Genomic DNA, 13,360 nt, shown 5'->3' on the forward strand with positions numbered 1-13,360 from the left:
GAGAAATAGGTGTAGCTATGAAAGGACCACGTTAGGATCTTGCAATGATGGCAATGTTCTGTGTCCTGACTGAATTAGTGTCAGCATCCTGGGTGTGATATTGTACTACATTTCCACAGATCTTACCGACTGGGGGAAACTGGGTGAGGGGATACACTGGATCTCTCTGTATTATTTCTTACAACTGCATGCATGTGACTATCTCAATACGAAAATGAATTTAAAAAATACTCAAAATTTATATTACAAAATGTTATTAGTTACAGATGTGATTACTGTAATTAGTAATTATTATGTTAATGGTATGAATTCTAAATGGCAGTTACATCTGCCATAACAGTACATAGCTATAATAGCACTAAGAAAAACAAACTGGCAATTCACTGAATAAAAAAAAAAAAAAAATGAAAAAAATAAATGTTCAGCTTTCCATGCTGCTTAGGAAGAGCCCAGACGGTGTTGTTCTGGATTCCCACTTAGAGGAAAATTTTCATAATGTCTGGAGCCCTTGATGTCCTGCAAATGAAGGAGGAGAATGTCCTCAAATTCCTTGCACCAAGAACCCACTTAGGTGGCACCAAGTTTGACTTCCAAATGGAACAGTACATTTACAAAAGGAAAAGCAATGGTATCTACATCATAAATCTGAACCTCTTCAGAAGGGAAAAACTTCTGTTGGCAGCTCAGGCCATTGTTGCCATCAAAAACCCTGCTGTCAGTGTCATATCCTCCAGGAATACTGGCCAGGGAGCTGTGCTGAAGTTTGCTGCTGCCACTGGAGTCACTCCTATTGCTGGCCGCTTCACTCCCGGAACCTTCACCGACCAGATCCAGGCAGCCTTCTGGGAGCCTCATCTTCCAGTGGTTACTGATCCTAGGGCTGACCACCAGCCTCTCACAGAGGCATCTTATGTTAACCTGCCTACCATTGCTCTGTGTAACACAGATTGTCCTCTGTGTTATGTGGACCGATCGCCATACCGTGCAACAACAAGGGAGCTCACTCAGTAGGTCTGATGTGGCAGATGCTGGTCTGGGAAGTTCTCCGCATGCATGGCACCATCTCCCATGAACCTCCACGGGAGGTCATGCCTGATCTCTACTTCTACAGAGATCCTAAAGAGATTGAAAAGGAAGAGCAGGCTGCTGCTGAGAAAGTTGTGACCAAGGAAGAATTTCAGGGTGAATGGACTGCTCCAGCTCCTGAGATTACTGCTACGTAACCAGAGGTTGCAGACTGGTCAGAAGGCTGCAGGTGCCCTCTGTGCTTACCCAGCAGTTTCCCACTGAAGACTGGAGTGCCCAGCCTGCCAATGAAGACTGGTCTGCAGCTCCCACCGCTCAGGCCACTGAATGGGTAGGAACAACCACTGAGTGGTCTTAAGCTGTTCTTCCACAAGCTCTTAAACAAGATGGAAATAAGGTTGGAGGGGTTGCAGCGCCAGCCACATACACCGGGGCTGGTGGGTTCGAGCCTGGCCTGGGCCTGCTAAACAGCAATGAGAACTACAACAATAACAAAAAAATAGCAGGGCATTGTGGCGGGCACCTATAGTCCCAGCTACTTGAGGGGCTTAAGCCCAAGAGATTGATGTTTCTGTGAGCTGTGACATAGTGAGATCCTGTTTCAAAAGAAAAACTAATAAGGTTGGAGGAAAATAAACATCAGTTTTTTAAAAAATAAATGTTCAGTAACCGAAGAAATAAAAATTAAAAGGATCATGAAACAATTTCTCATCTGCCGATTTTACAAAATTTAAGCGTTGAGAACATTTGACCAAAGTATGGAGAAGCAAACACTCTGAATACTTCTGGTGGGACTGTAAATTTGTTTTAATTTTTTTTTTGAAATCATCTCACCATGTTACCCTCCGTAGAGTGCCTGTGGCTTTCAGCTCACAGCAACCTCAAACTCTTGGGCTTAGGCGATTCTCTTGCCTCAGTCTCCCAAGAAACTGGGACTTCAGGTGCCTGCTACAATGACTTTTGGTTGCAGTTATCATTGTTGTTTAGCAGGCCCGGGATGGGCTCCAACCCCACAGTCTCGGTGCATGTGGCAGGCGCCCTACTCATTGAGCCACCGGGGCCAAGCCAGTTTTAATGTTTTTGTTTTTGTTATGAGACAGAGTCTCACTCTGTCACCCTGGGTAGAGTGCCATGGTGTCATTGTAGCTCACAGCAACCTCAAACTCTTGGGCTCAAGAGATCCTCTTGCTCAGCCTCCCAAATTGCTGGGACTACAGGTACCAGCCAGGATGGCCACCTAGTTTTTCTATTTTTAGTAGAGACAGCATCTTGCTCTTGCTCAGGTTGGTCTCAAGCTGCTGAGCTCAAGCGATTTATCCACCTTGGCCTTCTAGAGTGCTGGGACTGTAAATTGCTACGAAGTTTATGGAAGGGTAATTTTATGATTTCTTATCAACAAAACTATGTCCTACAAGTACAGATTTTTGGAAAATGAACAAAAACTTTTACTGCAGCATTATTCATAACAGCAAACAGGGGTAGAGGAACCTTAATCATCTTCCTTAAGAGGAATAGTTTTTATGAAGGACATCCGTACTACAGAATATCATCATTGTTAAGAAAAATGAGGTAAAAACTTTTCGGTGAAAAGGAAATATATTTCCACTATACTTCCCTCCGTAGGTCCAAAGGAAACAACAAAGAGTGCCAAAAAATAGAACACTTCCATCTTTTGTGAAACTGCGAGGCAAACAGTCACAAGCTGCTAACCCAGAAGAATTGCCAAAATACGCTGAATTTTGGATAAAATCCAGGAAGGACACGAAGGGCAGACCCAGACCTCTGTGCAACTCAAGCTAAGTGCAGAGTTCTTCAAACCTGGGCGGCTTCATGCGCGTTTCGCATCAAAACCTTTCACCAGCCTCCAGATCCAGATCCAGATCCAGATCCAGATCCAGATCCAGATCCAGATCCAGATCCGCCCCTGCGGCTGGATCCGGTCGTAGCGCTGCACAGACGGGTGTGGTGGCAGTCGGGGGACCCCAGACAGCACACACACCAGATTTAGGAGTGGATGGGGCTTGAGGAACAAAGACGTGGTAAAAGGAGAGTTTGGGTTTTACTTATTTTTATGTTTGGGTTTTTTTTTTTTTTTTTTGAGACAGAGTCTCAGTCGCCCTGAGGTTGAAGGCCATGGCTCGCAGCTATCTCGAACTCCTGGGCTCAAGCGATCCTCTTGCCTCGACCTCCCGAGTAGCTGGGACTACAAGCGCCCCAACGTCCTGGGAGTTAGAGACAGGGGTCTCGCTTTAGTTCAGGCTGGCCTCGAACTCCTGAGTTCAAGTAATACGCCCGCCTCGGCCTCCCAGGGTGTTAGGCCTGCAGGCGTGAGCCACCGCGCCCGGCCCTAGAGTTTGGCTTTTAAAAAGTTGATTTTTTCAAGAACAAATTAGTGCATTGTTTGTATTTTTTATTTTATTTTTTAATTAATTTTTGTTTTTAACATAGAAGCAAACCAAGAGTGGCGGATGCTCTCTGCCAAGGAAAGTCAGAGATCCTGCTTGTAATTCGCTCTGGGACCTCAAACTAACAGCCTCGGTTTCCTCTTTTATAAAAGCTGATGGCCATCGCCAGCTGCCCGGCCACGACGAGGGTCAACGGAAAGAACTTTTCTATCCTGGGTCCCCAGTTACCACCAAGCAGCAGCCGCGCCCCAATGAGGCACTGCCGCGCGGAGGCGCGGGACATCGCGGAGCATCGCGGCACTTGTAGTCCGCCTGGCGGGCTCGCGGTCCCGGCAGGCTCCGCGCGGCAGCTGCAGGGCTACGTGGCTCGGCCAGCTGCGGCTGCGCTGGCAGGAGGGGCAAGATGGCCGCGGAGCAGGGCGTGAGGGGCGCCCGGCCCCCTCCCGGCGCGGGGCTGGGCAGAGCGGTGCGGATCCTCCTGCTCCTGCTATGCTTTGCGGCCCGCGGAAGCGCGCTCTACTTTCACATCGGAGAGACGGAGAAGAAATGCTTCATTGAGGAAATCCCAGACGAGACAATGGTCATAGGTGCGGGGGGGAAGGGAAGATTTTGGGACGAGACCGTGGTTTGGGGCCGGGGATGCGGGGTCAGTAGCTCTCTAGAGCCGGGAGGAGACTGCTTCGCCGTGCCCTGGTGGTTGCAAACCCAACGCCACCTTGCGCATCTCGGACCTGGGCTCGCCTTCCTTTCCTCCAGGAAACTACCGGACTCAGCTGTATGACAAGCAGCGGGAGGAGTACCAGCCGGCCACCCCCGGGCTCGGCATGTTCGTGGAGGTGAAGGACCCAGAGGACAAGGTGAGCTGGCCCCACACCCCAGTCCAGCCCTCAGCCAAGTAGGTTCTGATACTTCCCTCCTCTAGTTTGTAGTGTTTCTAGTTGGTGAAGATCCCGGATTTTCTCTGCAGGCCTAACTTGGGCTGCTGCAGTGCTAGCTGCCTCATCTCAACTTCTTACTGACTTCTGCATGACCCTGCCAAGTCAGTTACTTTCCCTGAGCCATTTTCTGCCCTGAAATGGGAATTTACCTATCTTACGGGTGCGACGGGTGTATTAATTGTCGTGATGGAAATCAAAAAGTTTGTCAGCTGTTAAGCTGTGGTATCTAGACTTTAGGATTTCACAGAACACAGTACTTTACAAAAAAAAAGAACAGCTTTTAATTTTGACAAATTGGGACATTAAAATGAAAAACGAAACTCTTTATCTCTCACCTTTCATTAGAAAAAAAATTGAAAGGGCATGATAAAGGAAGGCCCTTCCCAAGAACAGTAACTTGCCAGCCTGATGTTACTCTTCACCCCAGCCCTAAATAGTTCTCAGTCAAGCATTTAGGAATTGCTTCTGAGCAGCTTTGATCTTTTAGTGTTGTGAGGTACCTAAGCCTCTGCTAGTCAACTTTTGTGGTATTGGAGCCTTAAGCACCATTTTCTTCCAGCTCCATACCTACTGTAACAGTGACTGTAAAGTAACATTCCCTTCCTCCAGGTCATCCTCGCCCGGCAGTATGGCTCTGAGGGCAGGTTCACTTTCACCTCCCATACCCCTGGTGAACACCAGATCTGTCTTCACTCCAATTCCACCAAGTTCTCCCTCTTTGCTGGAGGCATGCTGGTAAGTGGATGCATATGGAACTTGCAACTTTCAGTTTCTGTCCCTTGGTCCATGAATTGGGACTGATGGTAATGTGAGTGTGAGATGAGTATGTCAGATTTTATGTCTTCAAAGAACCTGGGTTTCCAGTGGACACCCAAGTTGCAGTAGCTGAGCCCTTTGTATGGCTCAGTTACAGTATTAGCTTAATGTTCTTAACTTGGGTGCCCCTAGCCTCATAGTGCTAGACATTGACAAGGCTTTAGTCTGTTGGCTAAATGGACAATTGAAGGAACATGGGGGATCAGTCTCTGACAGGAAGATGGAGCAGAGCTGCCTCATTCTTCTTGTCTCCCTGTCTGTCCCCAGAGAGTTCATCTGGACATCCAGGTGGGTGAACATGCCAATGACTATGCCGAAATTGCTGCCAAAGACAAGTTGAGTGAATTGCAGCTACGAGTGCGGCAGCTGGTGGAACAAGTGGAGCAGATCCAGAAAGAGCAGAACTACCAGCGGGTGAGGGACTGGGCTGGGAGTAGTGGGCTTCCTCCTAGAAGCTGCCCACTGCTCAGCCAGGACTTGCATGTCAGATTCATTGTGAGATCCCTGAACTTACCTGTGTAGGTCTAAAAGGGGGTGGGGGCAGGTATTTCTAACTCTACCTTGTAGTTGAGGACACTCATGCTTAACAGAGGCTGTCATTGCCCTAAATAACAGTTACACACAGAATGGCAGAGTGGGATACTGTTTCAGTGGCTCCGAGTGCTCCCAGGACCTGGGATCTCAAACTCATCTGTGAATGTAATAAGGACTAGTAAGGCAGTGACCCATCTAAACAGAAACAACTACTATTTGGCATTAGCTGAGGACCTTGCAGAAATGCCAGCCACAAGTGTTTGGATGTTAAATTTTTTCTTTTCTTTTTTTTGGAGACAGAGTCTCAAGCTATTGCCTTGGGTAGAGTGCCATGGCGTCACAGCTCACAGCAACCTCGAAGTCCTGGGCTTAAGCAATTCTCTTGCCTCAGTCTCCCAAGTAGCTGGGACTATAGGTGCCTGCCACAACACCGGGCTATTTTTGGTTATAGTTGTCATTGTTGTTTGGCAGGCCCGGGCTGGATTCGAACCTGCCAGCTCCTGTGTATGTGGCTGGTGCCCTAGCTGCTGAGCTACAGGCACTGAGCCTGGATGTTAAGTTTTTTAAGAGGAGACAGAGAAATTTTCTTGGGTTTTAAATGGCAAAACTGTGTGTAAGCCAAACCACACTTAAAGGCCAGATCCAGCTGCTGGTCACCAGTTTGCAACCTGTCCCTATGATCTGCAAGGAAGACTTGGGCAGAGGGCTTAGAGAAATTCCACTCCTGTGTGCTCCAAGACAGCTCTGTCCCATGGGGTGACACCACAACTACTCCCTCACCCCTGCCCCACCAGTCACCGGACTAGGTGAGGACTATACTTGACAAATGAAGAAATGGACTTAGGAGAAATGAGTAGGTTGCCTGATGTCATCTGGCTGAAGAGGGTGAAGACAGTTCCTAGGTGGAGTGACTCTTTGTAGGTGCTCAGGTGGAACCTGGCCAATGCTGGTCAGCTCTGGAGCAGCCCTGTAGGCTAGGACCCCTGCAGTTCTAGTGGCCTCAGACAACCCAGGCTCACCTTCCATTCTTCTACACAGTGGCGAGAGGAGCGCTTCCGACAGACCAGTGAGAGCACCAACCAGCGAGTGTTGTGGTGGTCCATCCTGCAGACCCTCATCCTCGTGGCCATCGGTGTCTGGCAGATGCGGCACCTCAAGAGCTTTTTTGAAGCCAAGAAACTGGTGTAGCCATCTTAGGCCAGGCTATCTTCCCAGGCTGGGGGAGAAAGGACCTCCTGGAACTGACTTCTCTGGCAGGAGGACCACTTCCCAATCACACATGTTTTGGAGGGAAGGGGGACTGCAGGCACACCCAGGCACAAGCTGAGGGTAGTACCTTGGCTGGCTGATACTGAGCAGGTGATGGGACAGATGTCTTCCCCTTTCCCCTGGCGTGTGGGCCCTTTGCAGTAATCTTCCAGGGCTGGTGAAGCCACTGGGAGTTCCATTGGCACCTCAGAATCACAGTGTTACTGATCAGGGATGCTCTCTGGTGGATAGGGGAGGAGGGTGGGTGGGCAAGCCAGTTTTCCTTCTGTCTTCCTTTACTAACTTGGGATTTTGAGGAGGTTGGGGTATGGCTATGATTCCCTGCCACCCTGGGAACTTTACTGTTCTCTCTTTTAGCCTTGACCTGCTGATCCAGGGTCCAGTGAGGGTGGGGTGAGGGAGAGGGGAGTGTGGCTCTGTGCTTGACTCTGGCTTCAACACATGGGCATTCATTCTGGGGCTTGAGGAATAGGGGTAAGGCCAAGGAGGCTTTGATGCTGGTTGGGGTTGGGGCCTGCAAAGTCTTAGTTACTGATTTCATTTTCAATAAGTCTAGGTTTGTTACATTGGTTTCCCAATAAAAAATATTGACTTCTTGTCCAGTGTAAAGTTACTTAACTATCAGTGGGTGTAACACTGTAAGGTGCTTCAGAGTATATCAGTTTTTCCAATGGGCAAAGCACTTAACATTCTAAAATGAATTCCTACTCCTCAACTTGATTCTTTTCATCCTCTCCAGGCCTATCGCCTGTGGCAGCTGATAGTGTATTTGAACAAGGCTGTCCAGCAAGTAAATTGTGGGATTGGGCTCAAATTCACACCATTTCCTCTGTGTCAGCTTCCTTGCAAAATGTCTTCCCTTTCCAGAGTCAGTGGATAGAATTGTCATGGATGCTGTAAAAAGGTATCTGGTAAGGAAGATGCATTGAGCATTGGTGCTTCAGGTGTGGGAAGGACAGGATCCCTGCCTGGTGGGGATGAGGATGTTGATGGGTATAAGAACAAAGGATTTCAGCAAGGACCACTACAGAGGAAGGATTCTGATGAAATGGCAGGGCAGAGGGAGCTGGGGAAAACAGAGGCAAAGGACTGGTATGGTGGTGGACGTTCTTTCATCAGGTAGGAGGCTTGGAGGAAGTTGGAAAGGAAGGTTGGATTAGAGTCCCAGACAGGAGATTTGGACATAACCACCTGTTGACTGAAAGTTTTGAGAAGAACCAAAAGATAAATTCGAAAAAGGTTAATCCAGCAGTGTGTGAGAAAGTGAAGACAAGGAGACAAATTTTAAAGCTGTTTGACCTACTGGGAGGATATACTCTGCCACGTAGGCCTTTTTCACATTACCAAAAAAAAAAACAAAAACAAAAACCAATTTTTTTTTTTTTTTAGGTTTAGAATTACAGAAAGATTGTGAAGATAGTTTTCCCTATTCTTACTTGGGTTAATGGAAAAAAAAACCCAAACTCTGTAAAATAAAACTGAAGAGTTTTATTCTGAGCTAATGTGTATGACAGGGGTCATACACATTGGAGCCACACCTAAGAAATCTTAAGTGGTCAGGTTACAGTTTGGTTTTATGCATTTTAGGGAGACAGGAATTATAGGTAAATACGATAAAAAGTGGAAGGTGTACGTTGATTTGTCCTGAAAACTCAAAGCAGAAGTTTATAGGTGTGTTCAGAGATTCTTTGATTTGTAATTGGTGAAAGACATAAAGCTTTGTCTAAAGGCTTGGAATGTTTCAAATTACATAAAGAAGTACAGCCTCCAGTGATCTGTTTAGCAAACTGATGGCCTGCAGGTGTGATTTAAACTTTGCTTTGCAGGGCCTTAGATCCTGTTAATAGTTTAGTATTTTGTTGTCAGGGTCTTTTTTGTCAGTTTATAATCTCTGTTTTAACACTAATGCTGGTCAATTGCAGTATCTAAATTCCAAAAGGGAAGGGGTATAATGAAGTGTCAAACCTCCCTTCCCTTTGTGGCCAGGAACTCAGTTTTAGCTCTGAGATTCTTCTACCTAGTCTGGCCTATTGTTAATGCTTTCTCCTGTGTTTTGTATTTTCTTGAATGAATTTTTCATTTCCAGAAGCTCTGTTTGATTTTTTTGTTCTTTAGGATGTGAAAGTATAAAATTTATTTTATCTTAGAAGGAAAAAGGAAGTAAAGAGTGAAAGCGAGTGGGAAGAGAGAAGAACCTGCTTGATTTAAAAAAAAATAATTTCTTTATTCATTTCTTGCGTTGTTTTTGTGGTTTGTATTTGGTTTCTTTTCTTTTTTGAGGGGCGGGGGGGCACAGAATCTCACTATGTTGCCCTTGGTAGAGTGCCATGGCGTCACAGCTTACAGCAACCTCAAACTCTTAGGCTTAAGCGATTCTCTTGCTTCAGCCTCCCAGTAGCTGGGACTACAGGCGCCCGCCACAACACCTGGCTATTTTTTTTTTTTTTTGGTTGTAGTTGTCATTGTTGTTTTGCAGGCCTGGGCTGGATTCGAACCTGCCAGCTGTGGTGTATGTGGCTGGCACCCTGGCCACTGAGCTACAGATGCTGAGCCTGTGTTGGGTTTCTATTATTGTATTTAATTGAGCTTTCTTAGAATGCATATTTGAAATTCTTTTATCAGTCATTTCAATATTTTGTATTGGTTTTCCATTGGTATAGAGTTATTGTTTTCTTTTGGGGGTGTTCTTTCACTCTGATTTTTCATGTATCCAGAGATCTTTCACTGTTCTCTCCTTATCTGGAATAGCTTTTGCTTCTTATTTTTGGATTTTCTTTTTTTTTTTTTTTTGTAGAGACAGAGTCTCACTTTACCGCCCTCAGTAGAGTGCCATGACGTCACAGGACTCATAGCAACCTCCAGCTCTTGGGCTTCCGCGATTCTCCTGCCTCAGCCTCCCAAGCAGCTGGGACTACAGGCGCCCGCCACAATGCCTGGCTATTTTTTGGATTTTCTTTTTTTAAGGAACTCGGTTTTAAAGTTTTTCTGAGGTTCTATTGGCCAAGAAGGGATCTGTTCTGTCAGTGAAGATTTAGGATTTTATTTTTGTTTATACTGTTATGAACATCATGTTAAAATTAGTGAACTGATGGGGATACTTTTTTTTTTTTTTAAAGACAGAGTCTCACTCTGTTGCCCTGGGTAGAGTGCTAGGGCATCATAGCTCACAGCAAGGGCTTGAGCAATCCTCTTGCCTCAGCCTCCTGAGTAGCTGGTACTACAGGTGTGGGCTACTATGCGGGGCTAGTTTTATATATATATATACACACACACCTTTTTTTTTTTTTTTAAGTAGAGATGGGGTCTTGCTCTTGCTCAGGCTGGTCTCTAACTCTTGAGCTCAAGCAATTTACCCACCTCAGCCTCCCTGAGTGCTTAGATTATAGGCATGAGCCACTGCACCTGGTCTTGATACATTATTTTTAACTAGATAAGTCCATACTTTATCTAGATTTCCTTAGTTTTTATCCAACGTCCTTGTTCTGTTCCAAAATTCTACATCACATTTAGTCACTGTGTCTCTGTAGACTCCTCTTGGCTCTGACAGTTTTGAGGAGTACAGGTCAGGTATTTTATAGAATTTCTCTGTGCTGAGATTTGTCTGTTGTTTTTCTCATGGTTAGACCAAGGTTAATGGATTTTTGAAAAAAGACCATAGATGTGAAGTACCCTTTTCATCTTGTTATATTAAGGGTACTTATTATCAATATGATTTATACCTAGAAGTCATTTTAGAATTTGGATTTTTATGTGAAATCTTATTTCTTGAGACAGTGAGATGTGACTTTGGTGGGGCTTCATCCTGATATGGCAAAAACTAGGATGGAGTCATAGCTGTGCTCTTGAGAGGGATTTGGGCTTCCAGGCCACACAGTCCCACATCCCTGCTACCATCACTGGCTTTTCCTGACTGGCTTCTGCAGGAGGCCAGCCTTGCCTTTGTTGTCAGCAAATCTAGGCTTAATTTGCCAAGGTTCTGGTATAGGGTGCAGTGTACTGGGAGAGTCAACAAGAAAGGGAATGGCTGGGTTTAAGGAGTAAAGAGGTTGCTGGGAATGATAAATTTTCCACCCATAGTGAAGTTCTCTCTGAAGAACAGTGATTCAGATTATAGACTGTTGTTCTGGTATCTCCTACAACCACAGCTGCCACTGCTGTTCCCTCCAGCACTGGGGATCCCTTGTCCCTGGACGAATTGCTCCTGAAATGTGATATGGAGAAGACTGAAGAGGAGCTGGAAGAGGATGACGACAAGCTAGATGAGACCCTGTCGGAGAGACCATGGGGTCTTGACAGAGATGTTCCTGGAGAGGGTTCTTTCCATGGCCAGAGCCACTTTTGATCTCTCCCTTTTTATGGCTCAAAACATGTACAGGTTTTCCAGGGTATCCTTATGGATTGGGACCACTTCCTTTATGATCCTGGTTCTTCTTGTTTTTGAGACCAGGAAGTTGTCTTTGAGCAATAGCAACAACTGCAGCAGCAGCAGTTATGTCTAGGGCCTAACACTAGACTATCTGGAGGAATGCCAGGGGCTCTACCTTCACTTTCTGGGAAGATCGAGATTGTTACTGCTATATTGGTGGGAGAAGTTTGGAATTCAATAGTATTTGAAGTGCTCATTATTTGGATTTTTCTTTTGAGACAGAGTCTCACTATGTTGCCCTCTGTTGAGTGCCGTAGCATCATAGCTCATAGCAACCTCAAACTCCTAGGTTCAAGCGATTGTCTGGTCTCAGCCTCCCAAGTAGCTGGGACTACAAGCACCTACCCCAATGCCCAGCTATTTTTAGAGATGGGGTCTTGCTCTTGCTCAGGATGGTCTCAAACTCTTGAGCTCAAGCAATCTGCCCATCTTGGCTTCCCAAAGCGCTGGGATTACAGATGTGAGCCACCATGCACATATTTGGATTTTTTCCTTTTTTTTGCAGTTTTTGGCCGGGGCAGGGTTTGAACCTGCCACCTCTGGTATATGGGGCCGGTGCCCTACTCCTTTGAGCCACAGGCCCTGCCCTATTTGGATTTTTTTTTTTAACATTGGCACATTGATCTATCTAAATCTGGGGGTAGGGAAATTCATCCCACATTGTCTCATAGATAAATTATCAACTTGCAACTGTACACTCCAAGACATCCTGACTTATTTCTTCTGTACTCACTCTGATACCAGAGTGCCTTAGGCAGATGTTTATTCCAGCTTTGGCCACTCCACCCCTTTCACTAAATTGCTTTCTAACCAGAAGATCTTACTATCCCATTGGGGATAGGAACTAATGCCAGTGGGAGGGATGGATTCCTGACCATTAATGACTTTTTTCTTTTTAAAAGAATGGTGATGTCTGGGAGGGACATGCATACAATATCAAACAGGTAGAACACATTACAACTGTTGTGTACAGCGGCCACTATGAATCCTGAGGAAGGCTGGCTGCCTTGAGCCACAGGATGGGGACTGTGGAGGATGGAGAAGGAGCTCATTTCTCTGCACATTTTGGCTGTTAGACCTCTGTGAAAAACCCCAAACAGTGCTCGCTTTTTGTATTTAAATATTAAAAGTGATTACAATAAAAGATCATAGATTGTGCAACCAAAACATCTTATTTACCTCTCCGTGCCTCAGTTCCCTTAAAGTGGGGATAGTGGCCAGGCACAGGGGCTCACGCCTGTAATTCTAGCACTTTGGGAGGCCGAGGTGGGTGGATCGCCTGAATTCAGGAGTTTCAGACCAGCCTGAGTAAGAGCAAGACCAGGTCTCTACTAAAAAGTAGTTGGGTGTTGTAGCGGGTGCCTGTAGTCTCAGCTACTTGGGAGGCTGAGGTAAAAGGGTAAGCTTGAACCCAGGAGTTTGAGGTTGCTGTGGCAGAGTGAGACTCTGTCTCAAAGAAAGCAAGGAGGGGAAAGGAAAGGAAGAAAGAAAGTACCTGTTCATAAGGATCAAATAAGATAAAAAAAAAGTGAAGAACTGTAAGGCATCTGTGGCTCAAAGGAGTAGGGCACTGGCCTCATATACCAGAGGTGGTGGGTTCTAAACCCAGCCCCAGCAAAAAAAAAAAAACAAAACTGTAAAAAAATTTGTTTAAAAAGTGAAGAACTTAGAAAAATGGCCGGCACACAATATTAATAGATGTCAGCTATTCATTAGGTAACTAATAAAAATAGTTTACTTGGAAGAGCAGAGGTGATCAAGCCTAACAACCTTGCTGCTCTCTGTTCCCAGATGGTGAGCTGGAGATAGAGGGTCGGCTCAATTCCCATGGTGACAGAGCAGTTATGGGAACTCAGTTCTCACATCAACTCCACCAAAGCACCCTCTTCCTGGATGATAGCTGTCATTTATATAGCTTTGACTGGCAGGTGTGTTTGCATTTTTTC

General features: G+C 45.9%; 1 protein-coding gene and 2 pseudogenes across 1 annotated transcript; all 3 read left to right on the plus strand.

Annotated features, from left to right (window-relative positions):
• The first annotated feature begins 495 nt into the window (after positions 1–495).
• LOC128568944 (40S ribosomal protein SA-like) lies at positions 496–1,417 on the plus strand (annotated as a pseudogene).
• Positions 1,418–3,770: 2,353 nt separating this feature from the next.
• TMED9 (transmembrane p24 trafficking protein 9) lies at positions 3,771–7,585 on the plus strand. The gene is made up of 5 exons (XM_053566178.1): positions 3,771–4,018; positions 4,188–4,288; positions 4,979–5,104; positions 5,453–5,599; positions 6,758–7,585. Exons 1-5 carry the CDS (start codon positions 3,835–3,837, stop codon positions 6,905–6,907), a joined length of 708 nt encoding a protein of 235 aa, XP_053422153.1. The 5' UTR covers positions 3,771–3,834; the 3' UTR covers positions 6,908–7,585.
• A 290-nt stretch (positions 7,586–7,875) lies between these two features.
• On the plus strand, positions 7,876–13,223 carry LOC128568579 (mitochondrial import receptor subunit TOM22 homolog; annotated as a pseudogene).
• Positions 13,224–13,360: the final 137 nt, after the last annotated feature.

This window comes from Nycticebus coucang, chromosome 17 (assembly GCF_027406575.1).
Source record: "Nycticebus coucang isolate mNycCou1 chromosome 17, mNycCou1.pri, whole genome shotgun sequence".
Classification (NCBI taxonomy): Eukaryota; Metazoa; Chordata; class Mammalia; order Primates; family Lorisidae; genus Nycticebus; species Nycticebus coucang.

What these genes read in the sequence shown, in the direction of transcription:
- TMED9 (XM_053566178.1), top strand. Translation starts at nt 3,835, where the DNA reads ATGGCCGCGGAGCAGGGCGTGAGGGGCGCCCGGCCCCCTCCCGGCGCG. An exon ending in TGAAGGACCCAGAGGACAAG is followed by an intron (nt 4,289 to 4,978) that starts GTGAGCTGGCCC and finishes CCCTTCCTCCAG; the next exon opens with GTCATCCTCGCCCGGCAGTA. An exon ending in TCTTTGCTGGAGGCATGCTG is followed by an intron (nt 5,105 to 5,452) that starts GTAAGTGGATGC and finishes GTCTGTCCCCAG; the next exon opens with AGAGTTCATCTGGACATCCA.